The sequence below is a fragment of the Stegodyphus dumicola genome, chromosome 1, assembly GCF_044657685.1.
Source record: "Stegodyphus dumicola isolate Sdum_Otavi_A_Nest chromosome 1, ASM4465768v1".
Lineage (NCBI taxonomy): Eukaryota > Metazoa > Arthropoda > Arachnida > Araneae > Eresidae > Stegodyphus > Stegodyphus dumicola.
Window position 1 is genome coordinate 74,493,102 of NC_140768.1, and position 13,228 is coordinate 74,506,329.

At 31.0% G+C, this 13,228-nt stretch overlaps 1 protein-coding gene across 3 annotated transcripts in view; it reads right to left on the reverse strand.

Moving 5' to 3' along the window:
• The window catches only part of LOC118184437 (laminin subunit alpha lam-3-like), a 358,990-nt gene that overhangs the window by 139,865 nt on the left and 205,897 nt on the right, over positions 1-13,228 (reverse strand). For all 3 annotated transcript variants that reach the window (XM_085816270.1, XM_085816260.1, XM_085816249.1), the window contains exons 4-6: positions 6,919-7,161; positions 4,740-4,799; positions 47-166 (exon numbers count right to left, since the gene is read on the reverse strand). In XM_085816270.1, the coding sequence (XP_085672396.1) occupies positions 47-166; positions 4,740-4,799; positions 6,919-7,161 (423 nt within the window). The remainder of the gene's footprint in view (positions 1-46; positions 167-4,739; positions 4,800-6,918; positions 7,162-13,228) is intronic.

Genomic DNA, 13,228 nt, shown 5'->3' on the forward strand with positions numbered 1-13,228 from the left:
AAATAAATAGATTATAAGAAAGCAAGACAGATGCTAAAAATTATACCCGTCGTGTGGTAGATTTATCAATCTTATTGGGATCACTGGACTGCATGGTCATAAGATCAGCATTTAATGTGCGAATTTTCTGTAACCTGAGCCTTACATATCGAGCTGTAGTAAATTCCTGAAACAACATGTGACATTATAATTTTTGGCAGCACTAAAATTATATTACATGGAATAGCAACAATTATTCTTTGTTTAAACGATGTTCTCACAATTTAGCATTTAGCATTAATGCAAAGATCGTTCAGATGGCTTTGAATGGGTTTGTCAGAAAGCTTCAAATGCTCACCATGTAAAATGTTCTATTAGAAAGGGAACATGGTTTGAGGAAAGATTTTGGATGCTGTTAAGGAATTGTGTGTGCCATTGACTGAAGACACGGAAATTTCTAAATAAAGTAAGTGTATATTTCTGTTGTGCAGTGCTTAGCTGCTATAAGATGAATTTCCTTTTTTATGTTATTTCATTGTTTGATTTAAAATGTAGTCTACTGAGATTATACATTTTTTGTTTGGCTCTAGCGTACAACTGGGCGCTCCTTTGACTTTTTAAGTGAAAATACATAGATGTGTTTACATGGACAAAGTCAACGGAGTGCAAAATGCCGAGTTTGTGCAATTCTCTGATGTGGTTTTAAGGGAAAATAGGTCCATGTGTACATGGAAACCGAGTAATTCTTTGACTTGTTACTTTGGCTTTTGTGTAGCGGCGAATCCAAAATAACAAGTCAAAGAACTGCACAGGTACAGGTGTCCATGTACCACCAATTTTCACCAAGAGGCACCTGTAAATATATTTTTACCCTTCTTTTGAGAAATGATTTACAATATTTACCAAAATTTAATCAACTAAAACTGATTTATGCTTTACGTTTTTGTAAACTGGGACGACATTTGAAAGAAGAAAGATTTGATGTTGACTTCATATGTGTTGGAACAGAATCTAAATGGAAACACTGGAAAAGATCTTTTTTCAAATTTCTTTATGCAAGCAAAGGAGATGACTGATAGATGGAAATTAAAGCTCTTACATAATTCCGAATCTGCAAGTGTTTATCAATCTATTAATGATTCAGAATAATATGATAATGCAATTAATGTTCTACATTCATTGTACCTCATCATCCTACATCATCATCTAAAAGAAATTAAATATTTGCCCGGTACTGCTTAGCATCTAAACTGCAACAAACAGGTGAGTATGTAAATGAATATTTATAACATTAAACAATTAAGCAAATATTATGAGTTTAAATGTATTACTGCTGAAGAATATAAAAATGAGTACTTTAGAGATGCATTCATCTGAGGTTTGAAGAATCCACACATTGGAGAACAGTTATTAGGAAAAGCCACTAATTCATTGGAGAAAGCTTAGGATTTACTGATCCAAGATCAATGGCAGTTACATTAGATCAACTGCATCGCAGTAAAGTTAAAAGTAAGAAAATTAATCATTGGCAGTTATAACTTGCTTATTTCAAATTTGCTATTTTATACTCCCCTGGAGATAAAAATGAAATTGCAGAAACTTTATCAAGAATAAATGCAGCTATACAAATTCAAATATATCTAAATGTACTACATGATGCACTTTGTTTTTTTCCTTTTGAAGAAATTAGAAGAGCAATTCATTCATGTTCATGCTGCATTGCCCTGATATGTTATCTGTTACTGTTATTGCTCATCTGCAAAACTCTTTCTCAATTTCTCAGATGCCAGCCTACATACGTTCTGATAACAGACCTTCATTTATATCTCATGAATTGAAATCCCTCTTAACTTCACTTGGTATAGCAACAAGTTACACTGCATATAATCCTCAAGGAAATTGCCAAGTAGAAAAGTACAATGGGATCATATGGAAACCATCCACCTGTGCTAAAAATCAAAGAAAATTGCAATCAAACATTGGAAAGAAGTTTTACAGCCTGTTTTGCATTCGATTTGGTCACTTAACCATACATTAGCTAATAAATATGAAAGTAGCAGGAAGTAGAGCTCATTGAAGCTAACCCATAATATATTCATGTTAAACATTCAGATGGTCATGAAACCAATGTTTCAATACTACGATATTTGGCACCCATAGGAGATACTCTTTGTGATACTTCCATCATGAAGTAGGTTCTTGACATATTAACATATACGCTGAGCACAAACACACAAAAAAAAGGGGGTGGATAGTTCTATATTTCCTGTTCTACTGGGCTTGTGTTTTTCATGTCTCGAAAGCATGACTTAGGATATATGTTAGATTTATATATAGCATTGTTCTAATACAGGTATTTTAACACAAAATCGCACTTTTTCTGAAATGAAATGCCAATTTTTTCCATATTTCGATTCTACTACTCAAGTTATGCCTAAATATTAAATCTGGTGTGAAATTTACGGAGAATTCAAAAATTTATTTTGGCGCATTTTTTTTTTTTTTTCACTTTGCACCAAGAATAATTCCCTTGGCAAACTTCTTAATATATGGCAACTTATTATCCTTTTCCTTTTTACATTGTGCACGAGAAGAAAAAAAAGTGACATAGTTCCTACTTTCGAATAACTTTAAAAAAGTGCCTAAACCACATTTGATGCTATTATGGCTTATGAAAAATATGTTAAATTTCAAAACACGCCAATATATAAATTCATGTATATCATCGGAAATTTTGAATAAGAAACTAATTTTTTGCAGGTGCGCTTAGAAATACATCTACTTTAAGATGATGGATTTTATAGATTATAATTCTTATTGTAAAAATATATATTCTAATTATAAAAAAATTTATACATTATAATTCAAAATGTTTTTCAAAAAATTTATAAAAATTATTTAAAAATACAAATTTTAAAAATAAATCATAAAAAATGGGCAAATTTTATTTGGAATGAACCTAAATTTCAAAATATGAAAAGAAGAATGAAATAAGTTTAATAAAAAAGAGAAATTAATAAATATATACCACATTCAATTAACAATCAGGAGCTAATTTCTTAAAAACATGGCAGTTTGGCATAATTTGAGTCGTAAAATCTAAATATGGAAAAAAATTGGCATGTCATTTCAGGAAAAGTCTTTTTCGTCAAAATACCTATATTAGAACAATACTATATATAAATCTAATGCATATCCTTAGTCGCAATTTCAAGATATGAACAAAGCAAGTTGAATTTTGTCAATCGGCCCAGTAGAGCGGAAGGTATAGAACTGGTCCCCCCGGGTGCAGTGTACATGATGTGATGCAGTCATTTTTTATAAAGCATACATACATAGTACAGGATAAAGTTTATTATAACATAAACAAATAAACAGGTATAATCATATCTTAAATAGCGCCGGAGCCCTAAATAAGAAGGCTCCGGCACTTCCTTTACGTAACTGAACAATTTAAATAGAAATCTGATCATGAAAATTTTATTTTTTGCAATAAAATTTTATTAAAAATTGCTTATTAAATTTTTTTCTCTCTTTACATTTTATTTAATTTTAATTTTTTAAATAATTATTAATTAATTGTATTTAATTAAATAATAATTAATAAATAGTAATTATTAATATTGATTAAATAATTAAATATTTAATTTTAAAATTAGTAATGATTTTAATAGTCATTTTATTTATTTACTTTTCTTCCTCTTTGCTGATGGCCTTCCATAGGGCTCCCGCACTTCTAAGTTTAGAAATTAAGCCCTGGGTATAATTTATTTAAAAAAGGATAATGTAATATTTCTGCTGGCTTTCAACATAATGTATCTAAGACTTATCATGATGTTCTCTTCTTGTAATCTTAACTTCGTGTGTTTTGTGGAAGAGATACAAAAGTGCATGCTGTTCAGTTAGGGGTGCATGCATGGCATATATCCCATCAAGTCCTATTCAATATTTATCTGTCTCCCACCCTTACTTGCATAAAAGTTATTGTGTCTTTTCAATGAACTGTCAAATCCACATGTAAACATTTCTTAAAACAATAAAAAAGACTAACATTCATGCCATTTTCAACCTTAATTAACTACTTCTTTAATTATAACATATATAATTTACATAAAGTGGATAATGTAGTATTTCTGTCGGCTTACACTGTAACATATCCAAGCTTTACCATGACTTTCTCTTATTGTAATCTCGACTCTGTGTCTCATGGGAGATGTCTAAAGTTCTGTTGAAATGTGCATGCATGGTGTTTATCATATCATGACACTGCTGACATAGGATTAAATCAAAACCAGTAATTTTCAGATTCTTTTATCCAACAGAAAAGATTTGGATATTTAAGTGCCTGAACCCATGTAAAAAACTCTAAGAAAATTAATAGAAGAGAATTCCCATTGCAGTGATTTGCCATGCTCTAGCAGACCTGAGGTTCCTGACAAGACTGTAAATGATTATTTGCATGAAAGTGAATGCATAGTTCCAAAAATGAGCTAAATATCATAACCAAAGAGCAGTACTGAAATGTTACACAAAAATAAATAAATAAATAAATAAAATAAAATAAACCATGACTGAAAAGAGATATTACATTCAATGAGTTTTTATTCTAAAATGGAGAACAAATATTCCCCAAACAATATTTCTTAATACTTTTTCTATCAAATTTAAAAATATCATTTCAAGTGCATGTAATTTATGCCATTTCATAAGACAAGCTATACTAGCAATAAACATGACTATAAAAAATAGAATAAACATACTCTTAGAGTATCGCTGGGGCCTTCAGCTCCAGGTCTACCACTGACTAGAGATGTATGAATCTAAAGACATTAAAAAATTACATATGTCACATATCTCAATTTTTTTTATTTCATATTTAGAACCAACAAAACTGTGAAAACTCTTAATAAAAACCACTATTTAACTATGACAAAACACCAATGCTACTGATATACAACATCAATTTCCTAAATAAAATAACATTAGAAAATACTTAACAAATGAATGCATAATTTGCAAGTAAACAAAGAATCGGCTAAGCCAGTTAATATGATTAATTTAAAGTAAGATGTTCTTTAAGACAAAAATTAAAGATACACACATGTGATTTCTTATTTTAAGATCAATGTTAACAATCCTTTTGCTGTCTGTAGTCAATATAGCTCTACAGATTAGCATCAGTCTTACTGTCTCTTCTATTAAAAGTAATCACTAAAGATATCATCACATTGTATGAAGTTAACTTACAATCTGGTATGTAAGAATTTTTACTAAATATACCAATTAAGTCAAGTAATATTTATATTATAAAGGAGTTTTTAACCATAATGGCAATAAAAAAAAAGGAAAACCAATCAATAACATCCAATCATGTGGCAAGCATAGCACTTTTCTCTCTCATTTGCTTTAGATAACACTCTTAATAACATATGACACGATAATTTGGGATAAAAAACACTGGTGAAACTTTTCAGGTTTGATCACATAGAACGAATTAACTAATGAGGAAAACATTACAGAAAAATGACTTCAACTGTTGGTAACTATGATTAGGTACTGTTGGTAACTGTGGATGATAAAAACTCAGTGGTTGATTGGTTAAAAAATATACAATTTGCTACTTTTTCAAATAAAAGGAAGGTACTTACGTATTAACGTAACCAGGCCAAAATTCGCATAAATTGCCAAATTTGGCGACCCTACTTACGGCAACCCTACGTGTTATACGTAGTTTTTCGTAAAGAAATTATTTTTCTTACTGGTTAGATTGAATGCCCTGAAATACTTTAACTATGGGTATTTGGGATCTGCCTGTGAGTGAAAAAGATGCTGTAGAATTGTTGCAGGGATATGGAATTATACCGAATGAACGTACTTGTAAAAATTCTCATAAAATGAAACTGTATTTTGGAAAGCAAATTTTCTGGAAATGTAACGTCGAAGAGGGCAATCAACATTTGGGTGTGAGAACCGGAAATTGGTTTGAAGGTAGCCGAATTTCATTTGTGGCAGCGGTGCACTTCATTTATTGTTGGTGTAAAGAGTTAACCTCAATTAAATTTTGTGCAGAAGAGATGGGAATTGCTGACAAAACTGTTGACTCATACCTTATCGAATTTATATGGCGCCAAGCTCAAGCTGTTAATGGCGAAGACGGTTTTCAATCAGTGCTAAAAGCAATAGCCAAAAGATTTCCGCTGAAAAAATAATTCTGCAACTTATTCAAATTTGAAACTGGAAGGGTTTAATTGCTATTTTATATTTTAAAACAAAATAATATAAAAAACTGTATTAAAAATTATCTTTAATTAATAAATGTACATTTTCTTTCTATTCATACTTTTTTACTCAAACTTATAAATCGCGCCAACCTGGTTGCGATAATACGTAAGTACCAAAAGGAAATTAAAAATATATCTTTTATCAATATTTCTCCTGCTTTAAATCCCACTTCGCCTTCAAAATTTAAATAAAAAATTAAAATAAAAAATAATTCAGAATTCAGATAAAAAATAAATTTGCATCAATTTTTATAAGAGAAGATATATTCTTAAACCCTTTATTCTTAAAACTCAAGTACCTATTTTTAAACTACCTACTACTATATTTATACTCTGGAAGAATTTTTAGCATGTCAAAACTTAAATGGCACATCAAATCAATAATTATTTAACTCAAATAATACATGAAGAAATAAAAAGCAAAAAATGGGAATGTATTTTGTATATATAATAGCAACCTTAAATAATTACGACATAATATAAAATTGTTAAGCTTTAGATAATAAAATATAGTCTCTCAATAAATACATTAATGAAAGTGACATTAACAGAAAAAATAACACTCAACTGGCACAAGCTGCACATGAAGCTGAAAAGTTTTGGTGATTCCAAAATTATTAGATAACTAATATAAAGATTGAATCCTTAAAATTCTTACTTCACCACCTTCTAATGGGTTCAACTTTGAATAATAAGATGTGCAGATAATTTCATCATCACTTCTGTAACGAGGCTTTCCCATTGTTGGACGAATTCCAAAAGCTTCCCAACATTCTGCATCACTAATTGCATAGTATTGCCAAGGTTTGTAACTTATTCCATCCCTAGATCGTTCAAGGATCCAGTTTCCTGGACGAGGTGATATTGCAGCTTTAACAATAACATATGCAATTTGGAAAACCTGAAAAATACAACACATTTGATTACAAAAGAATACAAATTCATATAAACACAAAAGCAAAATGGAATGTAACACAAAAGCAAAATGGAATGTAAACACCCTAAATGCAATTTGCAGAGTGAAGTTATTTCTATACTGATTTAAATTAAATAAATGTAAAATCACATATATATGTATGTATACATACATTTATGTTCTTATATGAATTATGTATAACTATTAAAAATTCTAGGGAAGTAAATCAATGCCTTTCTCTTGTAATTCTATAATAAAAATTTATGCCAAGTGTTGGCGCCTGAATGTCTTTATGAAATACAAAAATATGAAACCTTTCTCCTCTGACTTAGTTGCATAGCAACAAGTCTTGTAACGTGAATGTGTCGATATCGGTTTTTTTTTTTTTTTTTTTAATTAGCTTGTTTGATGAGAAATATGTTGCTTGAAATCCTGAATGGCTGCTAATTTTCAAATAGAATAAAAGATGGATTTAAAAGAAAATTAGTTTCATTATTTCATAGCTACAGTCCTTGTAACGTGAATGCGTCAATATCGTTTTTTTTTTTTTTTTTTTATTAGCTTGTTTGATGAGAAATATGTTGCTTGAAATCCTGAATGGCTGCTAATTTTCGAATAGAATAAAAGATGGATTTAAAAGAAAATTAGTTTCATTATTTCGTAGCTACAGTCCAAAACAGTGATCCTTAAAAGCCGGAGTGGAACTGGCTAAATAAATTGTTGTTTCAAATGTTAAAAGCAATAAAAACTTTAGTTTGATCGTGTATTAAAAACGAAAATGGCTAATGCAGATGATGAACTGAACAGTAGAGGTAATTCTACAGTCATTTGATGAAAAACTAAAAGTGCTGAATCGACACCGTGGAAACTTTAAAACTAGGATTACAAAATTGGAAACTTTTTTGAAAGATTCAAATTTGAATGCTGACAAGATTCAAATCAAATTGGATATGGTTTCCATGTTATCTCAGATCGAATCGTTGCAACTGGAATATCATGATGTCATTGATGATGAAAATTTATTGAGTGTAAATTTAGAATTTGAAGAAATGAAAGACCGTTTAGAAGAAATAAAGGTAAACTTACAAACATTATTATTAAATTCAGATTTAGTTGATAAATCTTTAACGAATAATATTAAGGCTTCTAATTCTATCTCTATTAAGTTACCTGATTTAAGCTTACCAGAATTTGATGGTTGTATTGAGAACTGGAGTAATTTTAAAAAAAAAAAAAAAAAAACAATTTGATAGTTACAAATAACTCTTCTTTAAATGATATTCAAAAATTGTTCTATTTGCGCTCTGCATTAAAAGGAGACGCGAAAGCTGTAGAAACTCCAGGAGACAGTTTTCAGTCTTTATTTGAGGTTTTAATTTATAGCTATGAAAATAAATGGTTGATTGTTAATTTTTATATTATGAATATTTTAAATTTTGAGAAAATACATGTTGAATCTTATAAGAGTCTTAGAAATCTAGTTGATGTTTTGAACAAAAACCTAAGAGGTTTAAACTTAATGAAATTAGAAGCTAATGAACTAACACATCAATTCCTTATAAATATTGTCACTCAAAAGTTAGATAAAGAAACAAGAAAACAGTATGAAATGAGTTTAACATCGACTGAATTACCCCAATTTGGAAGGTTCATGGACTATTTAGAAAACGTTAGAAAATTTACATGGAGTTTAATTACCGTCACTAAAAATTAAAATTTCTTATACAAATAAAACCAGAAATTTCCTGTTAAAAGTCGAACAGCAATTCCTGCATATTGTGTAAAATGTCACATTTGGTATATAGTTGTTCTTTATTTTTAAAAAATGACTCCATTGCAAAGATTTAATATTGCTAAAAACATGCACTTTGTATAAACTGTTTAAGTGACAAATTTAAGCTTGCATCATGCAAATCCAAATATTCTTCTTGTTTATGCCAAGGAAAGCACAATTATCTATTATGTAGGTCTGAAACTAAAAATTCCTTGTGTGAAAAAACTTCGCCAGATCAAGATATCAAGATATTTCGCAAAGTTTGCAGTCGGAAAATCTTCCCATTTCAGAGACTGCAGATGCTCATAATACACAAAGTAAAAAGAACCCTAGTTCGCCCGATGTAATAAAAGATCCAAACTTAACTGAAGTGGTAAAGACTTTTGCATCTTTAAATAAATGTCAAATAAAACAGTTTTGCTTTCTACAGCCATGGTTAAGGTTTGGTCACCGATTCGGAGTGATTATATTAGCAGCAGAGCGATACTGGATAGTGCATCTCAATCGCATTTTATGACCTCGCAGTTCGCTTGGTCTTAACAAACATAAGGTCAATTTTCCTGTTAATGGTTTAAGTGGAAATACGATAAATATTAAATGGATGTTATTATTAGTAATAATGACTCTTCTTTCAACTCAGTAATAGATTTTATCATTGTACCTAAAATAACAGATTTTGTACTTTCTACCAGAATAAATGTAGAAAATCTGAAAATACCTGAGCATACATACTTAGCAGATCTAGATTTTGTCAAACCAGGAAGGATCGGATTGGGTGCCGAACGTTTTTTCGAATTAGTGAAGGAGCAAAAAATTCAATTATCTAGTACTTTACTTTTCCAAGATATAGTACTTTACTTTTCAATCTTCGGATTTATTGCTAGTGGATTTGTTGAAACTGAAAGTTCACATCAATACTGTGGGCTAATCTCCCAGTCAGAAAGTCTACAAGAATGTGTACATAAATTTTGGCAAATCGAAGAAATAGCCACGAACCCCTTAGAAGTGTAGAAGAGGAATTTTGTGAATTGCATTATCAGAACACACATAGGAGAAATGAGAGTGGGCGTTTCATAGTACAGATGCCTATTCGAGAAGAAGTACTTCATCAATTAGGTGATTCAAGAAACATTGCTAATAACCATCTTAATCAGACGATTAAAAGGTTAAATAAAAACCCAGACCTAAAAAGGCTTTATACCGATTTTATCGATTACGAAAGCTTAAATCACATGGAAAGGGTTAAAGAAGAAAATCCTCCACCTGTTACTTTCTGCCTTCTCACCATGAAATTTACAAACCTGAAAAATCATCTACGAAATTGCACACTGTGTTTAATACATCAGCTCCTACTACTACAGGATTGAGTCTGAACAACATTTTACTCTCAGGAGAGGTTAAAGAAGATATATTTGATTTAATTGTTCAATTCTGCAAACATAAAACAGCACTGGTCACAGACATTAAACAAATGTTTAGACAGATTTTAATCGATTCATCGCAAAGGAATCCTGTACGTATCTTATAGAAAGAGCATGAAGACGACTCACCTATTATTTTTAGATTGAACACTGGACTAAATGTGCTCCATTTCTAGTTATAAGAAATCTAAAGCAGTTAGCTTTGGATGAACAGCAGAAATACCCTTTAGCTTCTGAAGTGATTATTTCTGGGGTCTATATGGACGACATAGTTACAGGAGCCTCTGATTTTGAGTCTGCTATTGAATTAAAGAATCAACTACAGTACAAAGTCTTCAATCCGGACTCCTCGGGACTTTGGCGATTCCGGATTATCGATTTTTCCGGATTATAGATCATCAGTTTAAATCTCGTAAGATGGCATGCAAAAATTCTAAAATTAAAAATATGAAACCGTAATTTATGAAATAAAGAACAATTATGATCTAAAGGGTATCAAAATTTGCAAAAAGAAAAAGCTTAATATTTATTTGTTTACTTTATTTAAACATTTCTTTCAATGTAAGTTGTTTAAGTTGCTTCGTTTTATGTGCTAATACTTTCTCTTTAATTCTATTAACAGACATAATTTCTTGTTCAGTTACAAAGTTCCGCTGTTCAAGTCCTGTAATTGCTGTGCCGAGAATACCGACTAACTTATCAATCGAAATTTTTTCGTGTTCACTAACCTTACTGTCACTTTCTTCATGCCTTTATCCATTTTTTGCAGCAATTCCACTTTTTGTTTGATAGACATAGAAACATGCTTTAACTTTGTAGACCCTTCGGCAGCTCCAGAATCAGAAACTTTTTTTGACATAATCAAAAGTTCAAGCTTACTTTTTATAAAATTGCTCTAACAGTCTGCAAAAAATAATAAGCCAGATCCAAAGATCGGCTTAAAAATAATAAGCCAGATCAGAAGATTAAGGAACAACGAAATCTGCAACATTAACTGAAATAGGTAATTAGATAATTTTAGCCTAGCTTATACCGTCCGTTATACATTAAACGAGCATGTGTAAATGTATTTATTATGCGCATGCGTAAACGCATATGCGCAGAAAGTTTGTAGCTTTGAGGTCCGGATTATAGATCATTCCGGATTAAAGACTTTTTATTGTAACAAAGATATTCGAAAGCTGTGGAATGTCTTTACACAAATGGCACTCTAAGAGTGTATTAGATACTTTAGTATCTAAGGAAGAGTTTCCCATTGATTCCACTGAGTTTACGAAAACTCTTGGCATAATTTGGCAACTGGAATCCGACATCTTCACTTTTAAAGTCGCTTTCCAAGGCAAGTCATCTTTTACAAAAATAGATGTCCTTTCAGTCATTGCGTGGTTGTATGATCCTATTGGCTTTATTGGGCCAGTCATCTCTAAAGCAAAAATATTCCTTTAGAAACTATGGTCTTTAAAACTGAACTGGGGCAATGAATTACCTGAACCATTTGCCAGTGAATGGAATCATTTCAGGAACTGGAAAATCTTAAGATAGGAATATTTTCACTGCATTCTACAACCAATAAAAGGGCTATCATGGTTTCTCCAATGCTTCAACATCTGAGCATGGAGCAGTGGTCTACTTAAATGCCACTCAAGATAACCCTTGTTTAAAGTTACTAGCAAGCAGATCTCCCTTTAAGGACTCTATCTTTTGCCAGCTTAGAACTCTCGGCTTCTCTTCTCCTTGCTGAGCTTGTTAAAAAAGTTCTTACTTCGCTAAATATAGACATTGAAAAGGTAACATTATATTCAGATTCGACAATAGCATTAGCGTGGATAAACGCTTCACCACATCAATTCAAAACCTTTGTTGGGAATTGTGCTGCAAAAATTCAGTCGTTACCAGAAACTTTTGAGTGGAAACATATCCATTCTAAAAAGAATCCTGCTGATTTGGTTTCTTGTGGAGTTGAATCTTCAGAATTATGGTTCAATGAACCTTCGAATCTTGACATGAATATTATAGAAAAGGCTAGTTTGGATGTTACGGACTATGAACTTGTTAGTTTGGTACATTTATATTTACCGTATTGGCAACACCAAGTTCTCTCTTCTCTGTGTGCGAGCTATGGATGCCGATGTAATGTTGTGCACGTGTTGTTAAGTTTCAATAAAAAATGTGAAAAGATACGTTTTTTATTTTTCGACTTGCTTCTTCATATGATATCGATTTATTTAACATGGTAGCAGTTCTCGTGGTTTGTGAATATGAATGAAGAATTTAGTAGTTATAATTTGTTTTAAAAGTTACCGGTACTAGCGTAAAAATGGCATGTACAAGAAGCAGCGATATCGGCATACCGCTATTTGATGGTTCGGATTATTTTAACTGGAAAGTGCGTATGATGAAATTTCTTCAATTTAAAAAGTGTAAAGATGTGGTTCAGCGAAAAGTCAGTGAAAACGATGACGTGGAAAAATGGGAAGAAAAGGATATCCAAGCTACAAATTACATTTACGGCGCCATAACAAACAAGCAGTTGGAATATATTCATGAGTGTGAGACTGCATTTGATATAATTACGAAATTTGATGCAATGTATTTAAAAACTTCAACATCTCTACAAATTGTTTGTAGAAATAACTTAGAATGTGTGAAACTGAAAAATTATCCTGATGTAAATATATTTTTCGATGATTTTGAGAAGTATGTGAATGAACTGAAACATGCCGGCGCCACCGTGACGGAACAAGAAAAATTGAACTATATGCTAAGAGCATTACCTTCAAATTACAGTCTAGTAGATGTATTACCAGAGAAGGACAGAACAGTCGATTACATAAAGAGCAAAATCAAATCAAAATTA